General features: G+C 39.5%; 1 protein-coding gene across 6 annotated transcripts in view; it reads left to right on the top strand.

The window, feature by feature from the left end:
• LOC121628811 (microtubule-associated protein 4) overlaps nucleotides 1–17,059 on the top strand; it is a 126,115-nt gene that overhangs the window by 16,935 nt on the left and 92,121 nt on the right. For all 6 annotated transcript variants that reach the window (XM_041968149.1, XM_041968154.1, XM_041968152.1 and 3 more), the window contains exon 2: nucleotides 12,433–12,618. In XM_041968149.1, the coding sequence (XP_041824083.1) occupies nucleotides 12,435–12,618 (184 nt within the window). In that variant the 5' untranslated portion in view covers nucleotides 12,433–12,434. The remainder of the gene's footprint in view (nucleotides 1–12,432; nucleotides 12,619–17,059) is intronic.

Genomic DNA, 17,059 nt, shown 5'->3' with positions numbered 1-17,059 from the left:
ATTTTATATCCTCAGAGGGAAACAAGCTGATCGTTTAACCGATTCACTGATTAATTGATAACAGTGGCAGATTAATAGATTATTTAAATAATCGATTTAGTTCTAATTTAGTTCTAATTCATGTTATCAGAGTTGTCCTTTGCAGAGATAATGGCCACGTATTGTACTATGATCTAAAAGAAGGTCAGAGGTATAGCAGAAAGTGAAAGTGGTTGTTTTAGGCAACTTTTTTTTTTTTTTTTAAGGTTATGTGCCATCTTTGTTTATCCTTCTCTAGAAACACATCTTACTAATCTCAATCTTCACTATGAAAAGTATTCATATAGACCTTGTGATTAATTGTATTTTATTGTGGGTATACAGTATTTGAGCAGAGGCCTGAAAAATATCCACAAGGTTTCAAAGGGGTTAAAAATGTCTGTCCTTGTTTAATTTTGTCCAAGAGCCACTGGATGAGAGTGGGCATCAGCTTTTCTCAGTATTATTGGTTGTCCAGGAGAGAGGCAGGTTACGGCATGTTACACTTTCCTCTCTGATGGCGGCAAGCAGACCAAACGGGCGATGTGGTGGTGACTCAGTATCAATGACCGGTCTTATTTAAAACTGCCAGCGTCCAGGTCAGGATGTATCTGAGAGAACCTGGTTTACCACAAAAACCTAGAGCATTTAACCAGCACAGCTCCACCCACATGTTCAAAACAGCTCCACCGTGTAATTTGAGTCCATCAGTAGTAAACAAGCATTTCCTCTGTGTGTGTGTGTGTGTGTGTGTGTGTGTGAGTGTGTGTGTGAAACAAAGCGAGGCCTGAAAGTTCCATGTCAGCTGTTTGTCAGAAGAAACACAAGCAGAAGCGAAGCTGCAGACAACAAAAGAAAGAAGGAAATAATCTAGTATACTATTATTATGTATATAAATTTTAATTTAAAAATAAAAATGTAAAAATTGAATAAAATTTTTCTTTCTTAATAAAAACATAATAAATATAAAAATGATTTTTTTCATTTTAAATTTAGAGATTTTTAACAGTTAATTTAAATATAAATATTAGTGCTGGGCACGTTAACGTGTTAATCGCGCGTTAACGCAACGCTTAATTAACGCAACGCTTAATTAACGTTGTTAAATTTTTTTAATCGCGCATTAAATTTTTTTTTTTATTTATTTTTGCTGGCCGCTGGCTTTGATGACAGAAACATGGCGTCCATGTCTCTCTTCCCTGCTGCAGCGGTGTGTCTGACGTGATCGGGAGAGAGCGGGTTTATTAAAATAAAGAGATGTTTTCTGTCTGGAACAGGAAGAAGAAAAAAAGAACCGACGTTTCTCTTTGTACATACAGATAGACAGAACATCGTAATTTTTGGACGGGAAACTTTTTTTATTACTATTATTTTTAATAAATGCGGTTTTAATTTATGCAAGACAGCAAAGGTAAGACATGTTTTCTGACTTTTACAAGCGTGCACCATAAATCAGGTCTTCTTCTGCCTCTGGTTCGGTGAATCTTGGTCATAGCGAGATGAAACTTCCAGCTGTGGAATCTGTGAGATGTGAGCTTTCAGTAGAGGAGCCGTTTGTTCGTGTTCATGCCGTGGGGTGGACACGGGGAGACGTCATTTGTGTTTACATATTTTTCAGACTTTGTGTAGCTGCTCTTTAAATAATTTGTTGTCTTAACTGTGTTTGTTGGTGATAGAAATGGTTTTACTGAGCTGGTAGCTGAGATTCTGGACTTTATGTGGATACCACACATGTTTATAGTTACATTTACAGACCTGACGCTACACCCAGAACGAGATGTTAACCCTTAACTCCCGGTAGCGGAGACTGAAAATGAAAGTTTAGAGAAATTATAGGCCAGAAATCTGGATAATGAAACACTGAAGCTGCATAGATGGAAGTTATTGTGCATATTGTGAATATTTCTCTCTCCTCACCATCTAGAAGCTGTGAGATTCTCATCCTGCTTTCTGTCTGTTCACCTGATGCTGATATTCATCACATATTGTTCCTTCTGTGTTTAGAAGGAAGCAGCTTCACAGCTTTAAATTCATCCTGCTGACTTTTTACCTTTTAGTTAGTAAATCCTGAACATTTCATCCTTCTTTCTCATAAATATTTGATTTTATAAATATATATGAAGAAATAATTTATCTCAAAACTGCTGCTAAACCTGTTTATGTGTTTAGTGCAGGGGTCTGCAGCCTTTCCAATCCAAAGAGCCATTTTTCCCTCAGCCAGCTAAATAAAACTACTTTAGAGACGCAAATGTTACGAGACTTTTCAAAAGTCAGCTTAATATATATTTTAATAAAGAGCCACCATAGGATGTTTGTTATTTTTGAAGAACATTTTTATTTCTGTTTTTAGGTTTTAAAATAAAGAAAAACATAAAACCTTTATGAAAAAAAGAGGATAGACAGACTTTCTGCTAAGGAATGTAGATATTTGTGGAAAATGAAAAAGAAAGAAAAAAAAAAAAGTCCATGGTTTCCAACCTAATGATAAGAAAGATAGATTTAAAAAAAATATTTTAGCCACGTATTTAGAGGCATTGTGGAAGGTCCAGAGAGACACAGGTTAGAGACCCCTGATGTAGTTTGTAAACCAAAACTTACTGCATTTTCTTTTTATAGCTGTAGGCCTTTTTTTAAAGGAAAGAGACATTTTGCGCGCAACGATGCGATTAATCGCATGTCATGCGATTAATCGCGATTAAAAATTTTTATCGTTGCCCAGCACTAATAAATATATATTAGTACTGTATATGAATGTAATTATAAAGCATATCAAAGCTTTAACTCTATTATAGAATTTCTTATAGAAAATAGTTTTATATATATATTTACATATGAGTTTAATATTATAAAGTAAAGTTTAAATTGTATGTCCTATGCATCTACGTTGCTGTGGCAACCTGTAGAATGTTCTTTTCATTGAACATACGTTGTTATTGTTGATCGTTTGTATTTTCACATCCTCGTGTCTTTTTAATCATGATTATGTTAAGATCATCATTTACACATTGTTTTAGAGGATATTTCAAAATATTGAGACATAATCTTAAATGTTTACCAGCTTGTCGGGTGTAGTGTAGTTGGTAATACCTACGGATTCAACTCGCAGCCAAACAACTAACCAACCCCGTTACATAGAGAGTGATGTCACAACAAAATGGCTGACTCGCTGGCTAGGCAACGATAGGAAATTAAATTGGTCATAACTAATTTTTAAAGCAAATTTTAGGCTGGATGTTTTTGCGTGTATATTGAAGTAATTTCCGCATCAAAAATTGCATGTTTCATTTTGTCTTTAAACTGGAACATTTTTCCTGAAACTGAGTTTGTCTCAGATTGGTGATTTCTGTCCATCTTTCCATCTGAGAGACTCTGCCTCTCTGAAATGCTCCTTTTATACTCTGTCATGTTACTGGCCTGTTGCCAGGTAACTTAATTAGTTGTAAAATTTTTCAACATCTGATAGGGCTGGGCGATTAATCAATAAAATCGATAAAACGAATTTTCCATTTCTGGAGATTTATTTTTATGAAAATCTGGATTTTTTTTCCATAGTTAGTAAGCAGCAGACTTCGCCCTCCCTCCACACCAGAACGATGTTTGTCTGACAGATTTTTAGTGAAGTGACCCTTACCTGGGATTTAGCTGTGTGTATACCTGCAGTAGGGCTGGGCGATATGGCCTAAAAATAAAATCTCCGATTTTTTTATTACCAAATCCGACTTCCGATTTTAATCGATTTTTTTCCCTTTTCTTTTACAAAACATAAATAAACTTATTAAAAACATTCATTTGTTTATATAGATGAATGCTAGCAAAAATAAAGCATATAATGTCATAGCTCTTCCACCATATAAACGACCTTATATCTAACACAGAAATACGCGACACAATGCATCCGTGATCTCTTTCCATCTGGATTCTTATCATTCAGGATCCACTGCAGAAATAATTCCCCTGATGAAGGTTGTTTCTTAACTAGGGTTTGTGGGTTAAGTTGATTTCTGCATCTCATAGAGAGCAGCATTTCTCACTGCAGTTATACACACAGCTAAATCCCAGGCGTGAGTGAAGGACCACTTTACTTATAATCTGTCAGTCAAACACCGTTCTGGTGTGGAGGGAGGGCTAAGTCTGCTGCTAACTAACTATTGAAAAAAATCCCGATTTTCAAAAAAATTCATCTCCAGAAATGGAAAATTCGATTTATCGATTTTATTGATTAATCGCCCAGCCCTAACCTGCAGTGAGAAATGCTGCTCTCTATGAGATGCAGAAGTCAACTTAACCCACAGACTCTCGTTAAGAGACAACCTTCATCGGGGGAATTATTTCTGCGGTGGATCCTTTATGATAAGAATCCAGATGGAAAGAGATCACGGATGCAATGTGTCGCATATTTCTATGTTAGATATGAAGTCGTTTTTAAGGTGGAAAAGTTATGACATTATATGCTTTATTTTTGCTGGCATTCATCTATATAAACAAATAAATGTTTTTAATAAGATTATTTATGTTTCGTAAAAGAAAAGAAAAAAAAATTGATTAAAATCGGATTCAGTGATAAGAAATCTGAGATTTTATTTTTAGGCCATATCGCCCAGCCCTAGTTCAAAGTCATTTTCTTTAATTATCTTTGGGATTTGTTTCCATCGTGATGACTTTCTGGTTCAGCTCCAGATGTGTCCAAGCTATCTGCATGATGTACTTGATGCACACAGTGTTAATGTGGTTGATGTCTGCTGTCCAGTGTGACTTCATTCCTCTCCAGACTCGGGTGAAGTCAGCGTTTCCCTCGGCACTTTGTCCATGTGATCTCATGTAATCATAGGCCACATAGAGGTAATAAAGGGATATTAAACAGCCCTGGAGTTGTTTTACAGCTATATCATCCTTGGACAGTGAACTGTTCTACCCACTCTGCTGAAACTCCTACAGTGATGGAGCTGGTAGTCGAATGACACCAGAATCTCATCTGTCAGAACTCTGGGAACTATTTAACATAAACGAAGCTGCTCATATAGAGTAGTTACAGCTGTGGTGCCTCACTCAGCAGAACAGTTGAAGGCATTTACACGTGTTCCCGCCCTGTGTCGTCTTTATCAAAGCCAAGCTGTGGAGACAGATTTTAGATCAAAGGATCAATGATTTACTCTGAGTGAACACCTTATCCGAACCATTACACACCACATTGTTATTTAATCTTTAACCAAGATGTAATCGTAAAAGAAGTAATGATTATTTTCCTGCTGAATCACAGTCTGGCTAAAGATGTTTTCTTTTCATCGTCTCTATCAGCTCAGACCTGCACAGAATCTGTAACATTAAGGTCTGGATATGGATGCAGGATGGTGAAATATGCTCTGTAACTTGTATCTCCAGTTTAAATTGTATCTCAATATCTGTAACTGTCAAATTACAAGTAGAAATTAATTCTGCAAGTCATACAATTATGTTGTATAATTTACTCAGACTTGCTGTATTAATCTATACTTAAAATTTGAAGATACAAGGTACAAAACTAATGTCCGTATTGTTTTTGTTCATTGTCCAAATGATTTTATGAAGGAACAGATTAAGAAAAAAATGTAATATTTTCTCCATAAAAAATGTTGGGATGCCATTAAGCTTTCTGCTTAGTTGAGCTGATGCACATGCTGCAGAAACATGACCGTTTCTCTTCAGCTCACACACACACATGCACACGGCTGATCCATGCACACACCCTCTACAGAACGTGGATTTCCTTCCTTTGTTAAATTCATCACTCCTGAACAGCCACACTGAATATCTGAGCTGGAAAACTGGAGCTCTGCTTCATCTACGGCATCTGACTGGGGCCAAAAATCCACCAGAACTAAATGGTGACCAATGTGCGAAGCAGGTTGATAAAAGCCTCTGGTCCTGTTATGTGCTGGAAACAGCAGGAACAGTCGGACGACGCCGATGCCTCAGCTAACGGTAAACTGCACACTAAGCAAGCAGATGATGGGTTTAATGTGGAAACGGGGGGTGAGGTTGTGGCCAGCGTGGCTTCTTGTATGCAACGGTGTGTACGTTATATTTCCAGTCATGACGGGGGCGCGTGGGACTGGGAAAATGTAGCAGAGAAACTTTTGACAAGTTTGACTCTTGGAAACATTCTAGTTCATACTCCAGACCACTTGGTGGCAGTAATGCACCGATTCGTTTTTGACAACCACCAAAAAATAAGAAAAAGAAGAACTGTAGCACGTAGATCAGGGATTACTGAACACATGGAAGGGAGAAAAGAAAGAGAAACAGGAAACTGGGACGACAGAGGGCAGATATCTTGCTCTTGGTTAAACAGTAAATGTTTTTTATTACATCTCCCTCACATCTGTGATGTTAAGAGTACATTAAGATAGTTACAGTAAGTTTTATTTTACTATAACTTTGTATAGTAGTAGGGACACACCGATCCACATTTTTTTACTTCCGATCTGATTCTGATACTTGAATTTGGATATCTGTCGATACCGATGCTATTCCGATACCAGAGCTCTATTATTGTTGTTTTTTTTTTTTATTTATATATGAAGCTTTAATAAACGCCTGTTTACAAGCAAATATATGTACCAATGCATGTCTTAAAAGGCAACTTGAAGTATAAGGTCAGAAAACAGGAAAAATCCCATCCTGAAAACAAATATGCAACTGCAAGGTGATATTTATTCATTTTCAGACAAGGTTACTAGAAACTACATCTAGTGCAATATACAAGAAAAAAACCTGTCATATAAACGGCACAGATCACCGCTATGCAGAACAGTTTGTGTGTCAGAATGATAAACCTCTACAATACATCTCCAAATAAAATACAAAGAGCTGCTTCGTCTGATCAGAACAAATCAGGGACACTTAAAGGTTTTCAAATATCCAATATTTGAAATTAAAGAAAAAATAAAAACTGTGATCAGTAAATTCTTGCTTGTGTTGAAGGTTATCAAATGTCAAATATTTTAAATAAAAGTTTAATAAATATACTGTAAACACTGTCAATAACAGTGTGCATCTAACAGCACAATTCAAGCACAGGAGGTTTGGAACTGAAGGTGAACTGGATCAAGTTAACACTCGAGTCTGTAACTGTTGTAACAGCCACAGTCACAGACCCACGAGTTAAAACCTTTTTTCAGTTTAAAACTTAGCCAACATTAGGGCACTGATATGCCGCACCTGTCCTTGTATCGAGCATCCAGCGTAGAGGGGTTCACTTTCACTGAATCGCCAGCTGACAGCTTGGAGGAGCGTGCTTTTCATTGTTTTGATGCCGCTGCCAGTGCTGGTCTCCTCTGTGAGCAGGCGTTTTAAAATGGTGACTGCTGCGATTACATTGGCTGCAGGGGAGGTCACTGAGCAGATTTTCCTGGTAAACACCTTGAAAGGTTCCAGCGTTGTCACTGTTTTTCCAATAAAGCCCACTCTGTGGCTGACATTGTTACCGGTAAGTTGTGGTCGGCAGCATAAGCACAAAGTCCAAATATCTGTTGTAAAGCTCAGGACTGGAACTCCTTTCAACTTATCGGCTAACCTGGTCGACACTCAGCGTTATAGTTCAGGTAGCGTGGCCTCTGATGAATATCTCCTGGATGGTAAACTATACCTTGGCTCCAAGTGTTCAGTCAGCACCCCTCGTGCTCTTTCAGCTGGTGCTTTTTCAAATGTTTGATTAAATTAGTGGTGTTGTACGTCGCGACGGCTTTGCAAACATTGCATGTTTCTTTGGGGGGTTTCGACTGCAAAATATTTCCACTCTGCGGACATGTTGAATGGAAAAGTTTGCTAACCTGAGTGCTGCTCAATGCTAACCTGCTGCAAACTGCAGAACAGAGTTCCTGGATGGGGGCGTGTCTCACTGGAACGCACACACGAGGCCTCGACGGAGTTGTAGACATAATTAATGCATGGAAATTTTGCCAGGTTGGATCCGAAATTTCCAATCCATGAATTAAGTTTGTATCGGAACCCGATATCGATACTGGATCGGATCGGCCCCATCCCTATATAGTAGTTGTATATTGGGGGGGCTGGGAATGTTTATTTCTCCAAAAGTGGGCACCGTGGAAAAAGTTTGAGAAACACTGCATTAATAAATGGTTTATAAACCATTATTACCTAAATCAGCTGGTGTTGTCATGATGCGTGTTTCTACCATTGGTTGGTGATTTTCTCGTTATAAATGCCATAAATTGTCAACACTCAGCTGTTTTGTCCATTTTTTCAAGTTTGTGCAGTAAGTCTTCAATAACACAAAAAAGTTGCCAGATCTGTCTCTAGTGGCTTGTTTAGAAAAAGAGTTGCTAGAAGAGTCTGAATACTCAGTAAATAAAGGCAACAGGCGCCCGCAGCCGTGGTGGAGGGTCTGTGTCCTGTGCTTTGTCCAGGCCAGTTTTTCTGCCGAGATCTGGTCCCCCTCCAGCACCACTTCTGCTATGACTGACCCAGAAGTAGGAAAATTATAGGATTTATTCATTAAAACAAGTAAACAGTATGAAATTTAGAATTGTGTGAGGCTGCCTTAATTCTAAACACAGGTGAGCAAATATCTGACCTCAGTGGAGTTGGAGGGGGGGCAGATTTTGGTGGGGAAACTGGGCTCGACACGGCACCGGTGTTTGCTTGGATTTGCCTTCATCAGCAGCAGCAGCGTACGTCTCATTATGAACATTGACAAAATATCAATGCAATTTAAAAAAAAATACTGATTAATTTTTCTGTTTCACTGTTTTTTTTGTTTGTTTTGTGGAGCTGAAATCAAAGTTCAGAATATAGCAGAGCCCTCCTACAAACTCAGGATGAAGCGCCCTGACAATCACTGGGTGGTTATTTTTTGGAGTGCTGAACCTTTTACGACTCTGGTGGCATCAGCCATCTGTTATGGAACGGTCTGCAGGGCCAGCAGCACCACGGACAGGGACAAGAGGAGAATGGACAGTCTAGTGAGGAGGGCCAGCTCTGTCCTGCGATGCCCCCAGGACTCAGTGGAGGTGGCGGGGAATGAGAGGATGATGGCTAAGCTGTCATCCCTGTTAAACAACACCCTCTAGAGGACACTTTGGCAGCTCTGGGCAGTTCCTTCAGTGAACGGCTGCCCAATCCATGAAGGAGAGGAACCACAAGTCCTTCCTGCTTTCTGCTGTCAGACTGTACAAAAAATAACGAAAACTAACAACTGGACTCTTGCACAATACAATCAACCTCAACTCACTATTCATTTCACTTTTTTCCTACTTGGAATATTATATATTCTTATATGTATTCTCGGGCACATCCTCTCTCTGTACTGTGTACAGGTATAATTATATTCTTTTTCTGTACCACTTTGTCCAGTTAAAGGTTGCAGGGAAGCTGGAGTCTATCCCAGCAATTAACAGGTGAGAGGCAGGTACACCTGGACAGGTCGCTAGTCCATCACAGGGCCAACACAGAGACAAACAACCACTCACACACACTCCCCGGGACAGTTTGGAGTCACCAGTTAACCTAACATGCATATGCTGTGAATTTCCCAGCGGTGGGACTAATAAGGAATCTGAATCTGAGTTTTCTCACATTCTTGTTTGTAAATATGTCAATTTTGTGGTATTTAGAGGATTTAAAGGAACATGACAAAACCCTCTAAATTGGGAAGTAAATAATTTGATCACCATCGAATAAATCTACTGAGAAATGGGAAGGGGTGGGGTTAGAGGAGCTCATGCTTCTTCCTACTTTGTTCAGACAGGATGGGGTTGTAAAGTTTTTAAGTGTTGAGTTATAAAGTGTTTTCTTCTGTTCATGTAAATATCTCAGTATATTTGAAATAAACCTTCAAAAAGTACTGAAACTAAATAAAGCCGACAGACAGCAGGCTTTGTGCTGTTTGACGTCATCGTGCAGAAACGTGGTTTGTTGTTGACTGTTGGGAATAAACAGCCCCAGTAAACACTTACAGGAGCGTGTTTCCTCTGCAGTAAGTGGAAAGAAAATCCAGCAGATGGGAGCAGAGGGCTGAGATTGTGCTTCCACTGCTTCTCTTTTGGGATCTTTGTCTCCTGTTTTGCTAGATTTCAGAGCAAATGAGTGGATTTTTAACATGCTGCAGCTTTAAGGGTTCATTTAAAAATCCTGAAAGAACAGCTGGACCCTGAAAACTTACCTTTTGATAAGTGTCGCAGAGGCAGAGCTGTGAAGATGGAGGTGAGGTGGGTGGATGCATTGTGTGTGTGCTGCTGCTGGCATTAGAGCTGGAAGATGACACAACATAACTTATGCGAGTTCTTCTGCTGGTCGTTAGTCAGATGAGCTCCCAGATGAGCCAGTGAGCCCATGTTTATGCTCAGTCTGCCTTCACATGGCTGATTCTGTTGTGTATCCAGGGGCAACTCTGCCTCCTGCTGGTGAAGAGCAGCATTACAGCTCCAGTTTTCCTCACACCTGCTTTTAAAAACTTGGTGGACTTCAAGACCGAATGATGCTGGACTTGGATTCAGATTCTTTTGGTTTTGTGACAAACTTGCAAACCTTCTGGCAGATTTGTTTCTTCCTAAACTCATGAACATAATTTAGTTGACTGTTGAGATTTCACTTCTGTAATTTTAAACTAAGATTGAAAACATGATCTCACTTCCTGTTTCTGTCTTATTAATATCCACTTCTCTAGTTTCTGTTTTCATTTCAAGTGAAACAGTTTCATTGTGTTATTTAAATTTTCCTCACATCTGCTTTTAAAATTTGAAATACATCCTTTATCAGGTTCACCTTGTAGTACAGGTTTGGCCCCATTTTCCCTCCAGAACTGCCTTAATTCTTGGTGTCATAGGTTCAACAAGGTGGTGGAAACCTTCCTCAGAGGTTTTCTCCATATTAACATGACAGCATCACACAGTTGCTGCAGGTTTGTCGGCTGCATCCATGATGAGAATCTCCCGTTCCACCACATCCCAAAGCTGCTCTACTGGACTGAGATCTGGTGGCTGTGGAGGCCGTTGGAGTCCAGTGAACTCATCTTCATGTTCTAGAAAGCAGGTGGAGATGATCTGAGCTTTGTGACATGGTGCATTATCCTGCTGGAAGTAGCATCAGAAGATGCTCCACTGTGGTCATAAAGGGATGGACATGGTCAGTAAAAGACTTGAACGGTTTTGAGAAAAAAAAATCTAAATGCAATTTAATCTTTTAACTTCCAGCTTCTGTCCACTGTTCATGCAGAAATATAAATATAATATAATATGTTAATATAATATAATTTAATTTAATATAATATAATTTAATTTAATATAATATAATTTAATTTAATATAATATAATATAATATAATATAATATAATATATAATGATAATATAATATAATTTAATATGTTAATATAATATATAATTTAATACAATATGAATATAGTTGGAGTATTGACTGTGTTTCCCTCAGATTCACAACCATAGGGAGTGGGTCTGGTGAAGGGTGGGGGTCGACACCAACCCTCATCCATCCATAGATGCAGGCTGACTGAACAGGGTGTAAATCTCAACTCAACCTGTGTGTGTAATACAGAAATCATGTGGAGGGAAACACCAATAACATAACATCATCATCATCATCATAACATCTTGGGCTGTTTAGTCTTTGCTACAAGAACCAAGCAGGAACCTGTTCTAGAGGAAACGTCAGTGTTTTGGCTGCAGGCTGCATCTTATGTGAAGCCGTCATATCTCAGCTTCACGTCCTTGTTAGAATATCAAGCAGTTCATACTTAGATGCCGCAGTGCTGCCACTACATTGAGGTACAGCAGAAGTAATTTAAGGTTCCCTTTCCTCCAGAGCAGCTTTATACTTTGTCTTTTGATTAAAAAACTAAGAGTCTGTTATTTATCCACTTTCCATGGTGGCATGGTAAGATATGCTGAGCTCTTCACGCAGCTGAACAAGCTGGCTCTGCTGTCGGTGTAATCATTTCTGAGTGGTATTACAGCTTAAAATGGATCAAATTTTTTTTTTTTTTTTTTTTTTTTTTTTTAACATCAAGTTATCTGAGATCTGAACTTTTTGAGTGTTTAGAGCGAAACATGTTAAACAGGGATAAAGCTTCATTTAAAGTTCATTGTAATAATTTAATTCTTTTTGTGTGCTTTGTTATTGCTGTTTCTAAAAATACATACAAAATACAAAATTCTATTTAGCATTTTTTGCTTTTTCTGTCATTTTTTTGTTCCTAGATATTGAATGTATTTTCATCTGTTTGCCTTTGTAAAGCACATTTAATAACTTGTCTGGCACCAATAACCATGCCACACTCTTAAATCTCCTTCCTTCCTCAGTCTGATTGTCTGTTAGAGCTTCAGGAAGTCATCTTCAGCATGTCTCTGTGTATTGAGTCGAATTATTTTGTGACTTTCTGCGATGTGTCTGTGTTTGTGTCAGAGATGGCAGAGCTGGACTTGAGTCTGAGCGACGCCCTAACGGACAGCATTCCCCAGCAGGGCCCGGAGAGCCTGGTGGAAAGGGACTTCGTGGCTCAGCTGGAGGCGGAGACCTTCGACGACCAGGTGAAGGAGACGGTTGGAAAGACGGACTTTATCCCTTTACTGGATGACGACGGCAAGACAGGTAAGAATAAATGGATGCTGACAGGAAGAGAGCTGAAAGATGAAACAAACACACTTTAATAAAAGCCACTGAGGAAGGTGGAATTTGTCTTCATCGTTTCTGTGCAGCAGCGATGTTTTCCTTCTCACATTCAGTCTGTTGTTAAAGAAAGTGTAATGCTTCATACCGAATGAAATAACAGAGTAAAAAATGTGGCTTATGTCACGTGTTATTTTTGTTTTCTTGGAGTGGAACGACTTGTGTAACATGAGACTCAGCTGCTTCTGATCGGGCACTATCGGGGACTTGTAGACACTGGCTGCCATTTTGGATCTGCTGGGGTGTCATTCAGCTGGAGGGACGAGGGTATCTTAAAATTAAAGTAGCGTCAGAGTTTAGTGGTAAATTGTTCCCACTCTTCTTTCTGGTCATAGTTTGGTTCCAAAGTCGACATCCGTCTGAGTGTTTCTGTCGAAGATCCTTCATGTTAATCGCTGCGTGTCCTGGACTGGCCTCTGTGCTGGCTAACCAACCAGCAATAAAGCTTTAGCTTTGGGAATAAAACCACAGCAGCTGATGAGGTCAGTGGATGGACAGATCAGGAAGATGGGATAAAAGGAAGTGACAGAAAATCGGGATGACTCAGCTCTGAGGCTGCTTTGGTTACCCAGACGCTGTGGTCAGACTGTCTGACCTTGCGGACCCTCGTCAGTGACAGCCGGCTTCAGGACGGGCCGTGGGTGGCGTTGCCAGTGATCAGCTGTGGCATGCTGTGTGAATTTGGACGTACACAGACATGCTGACACGGCGAGCGCCGAACAGCAGGGCAAGGCAGTCCGCCAGTTATTGTCCTCCATCAACAGGAGAGGGGGGAGGAGGAAGACACAGACGGTATTTGTCCTCTCCGTCTGTCTCATGGGCTGCAAGGCGCATCCATGGCTCTTACAGCGTGTTTCATGTGGTTTGGTCTGTGTGGGTGTCTTTACATTCTGGTCGTCACTTTAAGTTTAACCCTTAAAACTCCACCAGATGTCTGGCAATAATAATAACAATAATAATAATAATAATAATAAATACCTGGAGGGAAAAAGTGTAAATATGTAAATAAGTTTTTGTTGGTTTGTTTCAATGCCAATATTATTTTTCTACAATATTATTTCTACAAAGTCCTGTTAGTAATAAATTTTGCTTTTGTTGGCCTTTATGGTGCTTTATTTATTGGAACTTTAATTTTAAATAATTTTAAGCCTCACACTATGACAACTGTCCTTAAAACATGGGATGCTGACTTTGATTAAAGGGGTTCAGTTTTTTTTATTTATTTATTTATTTTTTTAATTAAAAGAAATGTTGGACCAAAAATACCCCCCCCCAAAAAAGACAAAAAACAAGTGAGGGCTGCAGGATGGTTTGGTGGTTAGCACCACAGCCTCACAGCAAGAAAGTCGCTGGTTTGAGTCTTGGTTGGTGTGAGGTTTGAACCTTGAGGGTGGTGGCCTTTCTGTGTGGAGTTTGCATGTTCTCCCCGTGTATGCGTGGGTTCTCTCCGGATTCTCCGGCTTCCTCCCACCGTCCAAAGACATGCATGTTAGGTTAATTAGTCAAAATCTCCCTAGGAGTGAGTGTGTGTGTGAATGGTTGATTGTCTCTTTCTCTGTTGGCCCTGTGATGAACTGGTAACCTGTCCAGGTGTATCTGCCTCTCACCTGTTAAATTCTGGGTTAGGCTCCAACTTACCTGTAATGGACTAAGCCATTCAGAGAATGAGAGTGAGTTGTATATGTACTTTCTTTTTTCATGCATGTTAATTGAGGCAGTACTTTAATTTCTCTGGAGAGAAAGACATGGCTCTGACTTCCTGCCTTTTTAGAAAATTGATCGACCCATGTTTTTCTTTGGGGCGAAGCCGATATATGATTTTTATGTCATCAGCCATAGCAATTAGCCAGTATTTTTTTAACCAATTTTTAGATACTACTTTAGATCCCTCAAATTACATTACAACAATAAAACAATTATAACAAATACTACAAGTCTTGTTTTTTAGCCCCTGCAGTTTCTGCGTTTTTAGCACCACCGATGAGTGAACCGGCCCTGTTATCTCATCACCATCAGCCTTAGCCTCCAGCCTTAAGGCAGATTATTACTTGCATGGTGTCATCGCCGTAAGCACTGCATAGCTCCACAGAGGCTTGACGTGCACCTCTCCCAGACCTGACGTGCACCCCTGCGATGCAGAGGCAGTTATCCGGAGGTACTCCCTTGTGATTGGTCAGTTTGGGATCACATGTTGCCGGATGTCTGGATCTTCTGGCTGAATTTGTGTGGTAACCACCATTTTTAAAAACAATAACCAGTGGATCATGTTGATAGGAGGCTGATCAAAGTATTTCTTTGTTTTCTTCCACAAGCTTATTAGCTTAGATAGACATTGAACCATACTGGACACTATTGTTGTTTTAAAACAGAAAATACCTACCGAAGTGAAACATCAAAAGAACTCTGACCTGGTGAGTTTACCAGCCGATACCACCCCTGCTGCCACCTTCAGATTAGGAGGAGAAACTGCAACACAACTCCAAAATGACGCTCGAGTGCGAAAGCAAACTCACCAGATGACATGGCATCCTTAACCATCACTGACTGTGGAAACTTTACACTCCACCACAAGCGACGTGGATTCTGAGCCTGTCCTCTCTTCCTCCAGACTCTGGAAACTTAATTTCCAAAGGACATGCATTCCTTTCATCAGAGAACATAACTGTGGACCACACAGCAGCAGTCTAGTGCTTTTTGTCTTTAGCCCAGACGAGACGCTTCTGACACTGTCTCTTGTTCTAGAGTGGCTTGACACAAGGAATGCGGCAGGAATGAATGTCTACATTATACGAGTTTCACTTTTTAAATGGAATTACTGAAATAAATCAACTTTTTCATGATTTTCTAATTTTATGACGAGCACCTGTGTTACAGGTCTTAATCTGGATAGTTTGGTTTTAGACCAGTCGAGTTCGTATACTACTTTGAACTTGGTAACAGCATGTCTTTGACAAATGGATGGCAAATAAATTCTCTGAATGATCTTCAGCCAGTCTGTATCTGTGATATGAATGTTAAGTTTTCCTCCCACTTTTTCTTAAACTGTTCCAGAGTGATTGAGCTTTTTTGCATAAGGAGATTATACACCTTCTCAATGGTTTCTGCTTACTTTACAAATGGCTTCTAAAAGTGAGGCTGGTGGTGGGGATGGGAAGCTGTCAGTGTAAAATGATTAAATTACGAAATTGTTGGTATCTGAAAATAAAAAGGGACCTGGAAATATAAAATTGTTCAATTGTAAAAGTGTTCAAAAGAAGCAAAATTGTCTACATAAAGGTCATGCAATGAGGAGATCCTTTTTAGATTTCAAAGGCCCTGTCTAACATAGAAGGTACAAACATGTGATTTTTAACTAGCAAAGAAACAAAAACCTTGTAAGCTAAATTACCTTCCAAACTGATGTCCGCTGAATTTGATACAAAAGGATTGGTGGTGTAGCAGGAAGTGGTCACTCCCTAGGAGTGAGTGGTTGTTTGTCTCTCTTGTTGTCCCTGTGATGGAATGGCGACCTGTCCAGGTGTACCTGCCTCTTGCCTACTAACTGCTGGGATAGGCTCCAGCTTCCCAGTGACGCATAAGTGGACTAAGTGGAACAGAAAATGAATAAATATTAATATTACTTTCAGGAACATTTATTTTATAGCCAGATTCTTGATTTAATGATTGTAATAGCCAAGGGAGGCTCAATAGAGAATTTGAAAGTGAGCAATAAATCGTCCACATAAAGCAACATTTTGGATTCCTGGCTTCTGGCATGTCGGATGGGGTGGAAGCATGAAGGACATTATGCAGCTGCCAGCAACTTGTCAGCAGAACAAAACAAAAACAGGTCTGATGATATCCTAACTCTGTCACCCAAACCTGTGTGTCAAATATTGCTGGCATTCATTATATAAATGAATGCCAGCAAAAATAAAGCATATAATGTCATAACTTTTCCACCATATGAACGACTTCTTACATAGAAAATATGTGACACAACTGCATCCGTGATCTCTTTCCGTCTGGATCCTTATCATACAGGATCTACTGCAGAAATAATTCCCCTGATGAAGGTTGTCTCTTAACTAGAGTTTGTGGATTAAGTTGACTTCTGCATCTCATAGAGAGCAGCATTTCTCACTGCAGATATACGCACAGCTAAATCCCAGGCATGAGTGAAGGGTCACTTCACTGAAAATCTGTCAGACAAACACCGTTCTGGTGTGGAGGGAGGGCTAAGTCTGCTGCTAACTAACTATGGGGAAAAAAATCCAGATTTTCATAAAAATAAATCTCCAGAAATGGAAAATTTAATTTATCGATTTTATCGATTAGTCGCCCAGCCCTATGTTCAAGCATAAGAGTGTCATCAGATGTGTGG

Source organism: Melanotaenia boesemani, chromosome 18 (assembly GCF_017639745.1).
Source record: "Melanotaenia boesemani isolate fMelBoe1 chromosome 18, fMelBoe1.pri, whole genome shotgun sequence".
Lineage (NCBI taxonomy): Eukaryota > Metazoa > Chordata > Actinopteri > Atheriniformes > Melanotaeniidae > Melanotaenia > Melanotaenia boesemani.
This window is presented reverse-complemented; position numbering and strand designations above follow the sequence as displayed.